This window comes from Mandrillus leucophaeus, unplaced genomic scaffold (genome assembly GCF_000951045.1).
Source record: "Mandrillus leucophaeus isolate KB7577 unplaced genomic scaffold, Mleu.le_1.0 Scaffold1362, whole genome shotgun sequence".
Taxonomy (NCBI): domain Eukaryota; kingdom Metazoa; phylum Chordata; class Mammalia; order Primates; family Cercopithecidae; genus Mandrillus; species Mandrillus leucophaeus.
Window position 1 is genome coordinate 199,392 of NW_012101324.1, and position 4,026 is coordinate 203,417.

Consider the following 4,026-nt stretch of genomic DNA (forward strand, 5'->3'; position numbering starts at 1 on the left):
AAAAAAAAAAAAAAAAAAAAGGCAGAGGCATCTAAAAAGACAGAAGGGCATAAAAATCTGAAGCACAGATAAGATGGCTAAAGAAATTTGATGTCCTCTACATTATTTTTTGGTTATACTCTCACATCATTAATTACATTATCTACAACCTCTCATGTAAGTTTAACCCTTTTGATCTCCACAAACTTATCCACCAAAATACTCTCACTGTACACCACAGAAGATCTCTCAGTATTATATGGGTTGTTGGGATGCGAGTTCAATATCTGTTCACTAAAATGACTCAAAAGTCATCTCAGTTATTCAGCCAGTTCCTTATAACTATTACTCTATGAATTTGCTTACTGATCATGAATATGAGGTAATATAAACTAATTTTAAAAAGAAGAAATCTTTAGAAACTGTTTTAAATACCTGGCAGAAAAAATGTATGTTAGTTTCCATCTTTCTGTTTAGAGGTAAATTCTGTCCTTAAAGAATCCAGGCTTTGATGAACAAGTATGAATGAGCAATAGTACAAAAGGATTTCCTGCCAAAAAAAAAGAGAAAGAAAAAATCATATGCTTGTTTAGGACACTTAAGCAATTATATTTACCTACCTGAAGTTATCTCTTCAATGTAACACTGACTTGGGGTATGATACACAGTATTTCACCAACACAGATATGTGGGCAAACACTAGAAAAAGCAGTTAGTAGACTATAAATCACAGATCATCCAGTTCCTTAACTTTATCTTTTGTGGTATGAGGAGAAATCCAGTTTCAAATGGCATACAAAGCAAAGAAATCCAAGTACATCTGTTTATTTAAATAAACCCTGAGAAGCAGAACTGCTAAGACAGTAGTAATCACTCATGTTACTGCATGCTCACTGTGTGCTAAATATGATAAAGACTTAAGAGATCAAGTTTCCCAAGATCACACAGCCAGCAAATAGTGGAGACAGAATTTGAATTCAGACAATTTAACTCCAAGCCTGTGGTCTTCAGTCCCATAGAACATTGCCTCTCAAAACAATGCTACTGCAAACAAAAGATGTTGTAGGCCAGGTGCGGTGGCTCACATCTGTAATCCCAGCACTTTGGGAGGCTGAGGCGGGCGGATCACGAGGTCAAGAAATTGAGACCATCCTGGCCAACATGGTGAAACTCTGTCACTAATAAAAATACAAATCAATTAGTCGGGGGTGGTGACATGCGCCTGTAATCCCAGCTACTCAGGAGGCTGAGGCAGGAGAATCGCTTGTATCCGGGAGCTGGAGATTGCAGTGAGCCAAGGTCGCACCCCTGCACTCCAGCCTGGGATATACAGCGAGACTATCTCAAAAAAAAAAAAACAGCCAGGCATGGTGACTCACACCTGTAACCCCAGCACTTTGGGAGGCCAAGGGAGATGGATCACGAGGTCAGGAGTTCAAGACCAGCCTGGCCAAGATGATGAAACCCCATCTCCACTAAAAATACAAAAATTAGCCGAGTGTGGTGGCACGCGCCTATAATCCCAGCTACTCAGGAGGCTGAGGCACAGAACTGCTTGAAGCCGGGAGGTAGAGATTGCAGTGGGCCAAGATCACATCACTGCACTCCAACCTGGGTGCAAGACTGAATCAAAAACAAAAAGAAAGAAAAGATGGTGTAGCCTCACTTCAAACCAAAGACTATCACATTATGCAAAAGTGATAACCAACACTTAGAAATTCCTCAAATTTTCACATTTTCAACTCACATCTGAGTTACCTTGGATGAGCTAATTTATCACAGTGCCAGCCATATTACATTATATTACACTGCTAGTTATAATCATGTCTTTTTCTTGTAAAGTTTAGCTGCAAGTATTAATATTCTAACGAAGACAGAGTACTTAAAATCATTTTTCTTTATTTCTGACGTATGTTAATAGTCATTATTTTTCAATGTGATATGTCCAACATTCCTGGAATTCAAAATATGTTAAAATAAAATAGAAGCACATTGAAACTACCCATCTCAGAAAATATCTGAAAAACATGCAGGTCTCCCCAGTAACCCATCCTATGTAATCTCTTCTAGATCTTCTCCAACCAGTTGAATCTTTACCCCTAAACTACTGTGCACAGCACTTAATGTCTTCACTATTCTTGTCTTCACTATTTAACTGACATTAATCATTTGCCTTGTATTTGTATTTAATTTTCATATGTATAGCTCCTATACCAACTATAGCCAAATTTATAAAGAACTGGGACTGGTAACTTATCATTCTTAAAATTATTTCTCATAGTATCAAATACAATGGTATATATACAATGAAGGAAAGAGTAAAGGAAAGGAGGGAAGGGATGGAGGGAGGGGAAAAGAGAGGGAGAGAGGGATGAATGAACAAATTCCCTTCCTACTAAGCTACTCATCAAAAGTTCTTGTTTTTTGTTTTTTGTTTTTTGGTTTTTTTTTTGAGACGGAGTCTCGCTCTGTCGCCCAGGCTGGAGTGCAGTGGCTTGACCTCGGCTCACTGCAACCTCCGCCTCCCAGGTTCAAGCCATCCTCCTGCCTCAGCCTCCCGAGTAGCTGGGACTACAGGCACCCGCCACCACACCCGGCTAATTTTTTTTATATTTTTAGTAGAGATGGGGTTTCACTGTGTTAGCCGGGATGGTCTCGATCTCTTGATCTCGTGATCCGCCCGTCTTGGCCTTCCAAAGTGCTGGGATTACAGGCGTGAGCCACTGCGCCCGGCCACTCACCAAGAGTTCTTAAATCATCAGAGTGCTTAATTAAGCAGAGTTGATACGTTTTGAATAAATCTTGAAAGGAACAATTGTTCTGTAATTTATTGACCAGATTACCAAAAAGTTGGCAGGTCTTAATTTGCTGGATGAATCAGGTACCGCATAAGCCTCTCCAAACTTAAAAGAAAAAATTAACCTAGAAAGTCTATTCCCTGTAACTCTGACAATATAATTGTTTCTCAGCTGTTTCAAACTTATCTTCTATCTGTGAATTTGCAGGAACAAATCAAGAGAAATGGAGGAAGTCGTATCCCTCTTCTCCAGTCATCTATCCATTCACCTTTCTATCCATGAATTCAATGTATATGTCTGCATGCTTAGTATGAACTAGGTTCTCTCCCAGGCTCTAGGAATACAGCAATGAACAACAACAACAACAAATATATAGAGAGAGAGAGTTATGCTATTAAGAGAAATAAGGTAGTAACTGAGGGGAAAATGGAGCTGTGACGGTTTAAGATGAGAAAAACAAAGACGGCTTCACTGAAGTGTGACTCTGTATGACATCCCTTCACAAAATACTGTCCTCTTTCATGCCACATTTCCCTCACAAGCCGCCCCACTCGCTCGCTTTTCCCTCGCTAGAGGGACTGAAAACGTCATTAACACCAACTGCATACACAACTCCATTGCAGCCACTGCCATTCACGAACGTTCAAACACTCATCACCCTGTTTTCGTATTTGTGTAACAAACGTTGAATGAACTTCCACCTCTTCCAAGAACCCACGCTGAGGTGGCTTCCCATAGACCCTGGCCTTATGAAGCCAACGACTTCTACGGGAAGAAAGAGGACCTGTAAGCTAGTGCGCGAACGACCCGCAAGCTGGAAATGGGTGCCCTAATAGAGGTCTCTGCCTCACGCTGAAGGAGCAGGGAAGTGAACCAACACCCGGGACCGCCAGCCTTCTACAACGACCACCATTTCTGAGGAACCACCTGATCAGTCCCAGTCACCCTTCACTCTGCCCCTTTGTCCCACTCGGTCCCCTCACGGTTCCTTTCTGGAACCTTCCTTCACCCAGCCCCACCACTGTTCTCCTTCCTCCCTCGCACCCTACTGCATTCTCCACTCTCCACCTCGAAGGCTCCCCTCCCAACTCCTCAGCGGGTCTCGCCTCCCCTCCCCACCTCTGTCCCCCGAGGGTCCCACTACCGGCCCAAGCTGCCCTCCCCTCCCTCTTGTCTCCAGGACCCCGCGCTCTCTGCGGTCAGCCCCTGGGTCCCCTCCGCAGGCGCGGCTCTCGCTCCGCAGCCTTCT

At 42.7% G+C, this 4,026-nt stretch overlaps 1 protein-coding gene across 2 annotated transcripts in view; it reads right to left on the minus strand.

The window, feature by feature from the left end:
• EFCAB13 (EF-hand calcium binding domain 13) overlaps positions 1 to 4,025 on the minus strand; it is a 126,800-nt gene extending 122,775 nt beyond the window's left edge. Inside the window, exons 1-4 of one of the 2 annotated variants that reach the window (XM_011973266.1) lie at positions 3,922 to 4,025; positions 3,473 to 3,542; positions 2,721 to 2,882; positions 415 to 529 (exon numbers count right to left, since the gene is read on the minus strand). In XM_011973266.1, the coding sequence (XP_011828656.1) occupies positions 415 to 444 (30 nt within the window). In that variant the 5' untranslated portion in view covers positions 445 to 529; positions 2,721 to 2,882; positions 3,473 to 3,542; positions 3,922 to 4,025. Of the gene's footprint in view, positions 1 to 414; positions 530 to 2,720; positions 2,883 to 3,472; positions 3,543 to 3,921 lie in introns of those variants that run through there. The other variant, XM_011973264.1, reaches the window with a different exon arrangement.
• Between the last annotated feature and the right edge of the window lies 1 nt (position 4,026).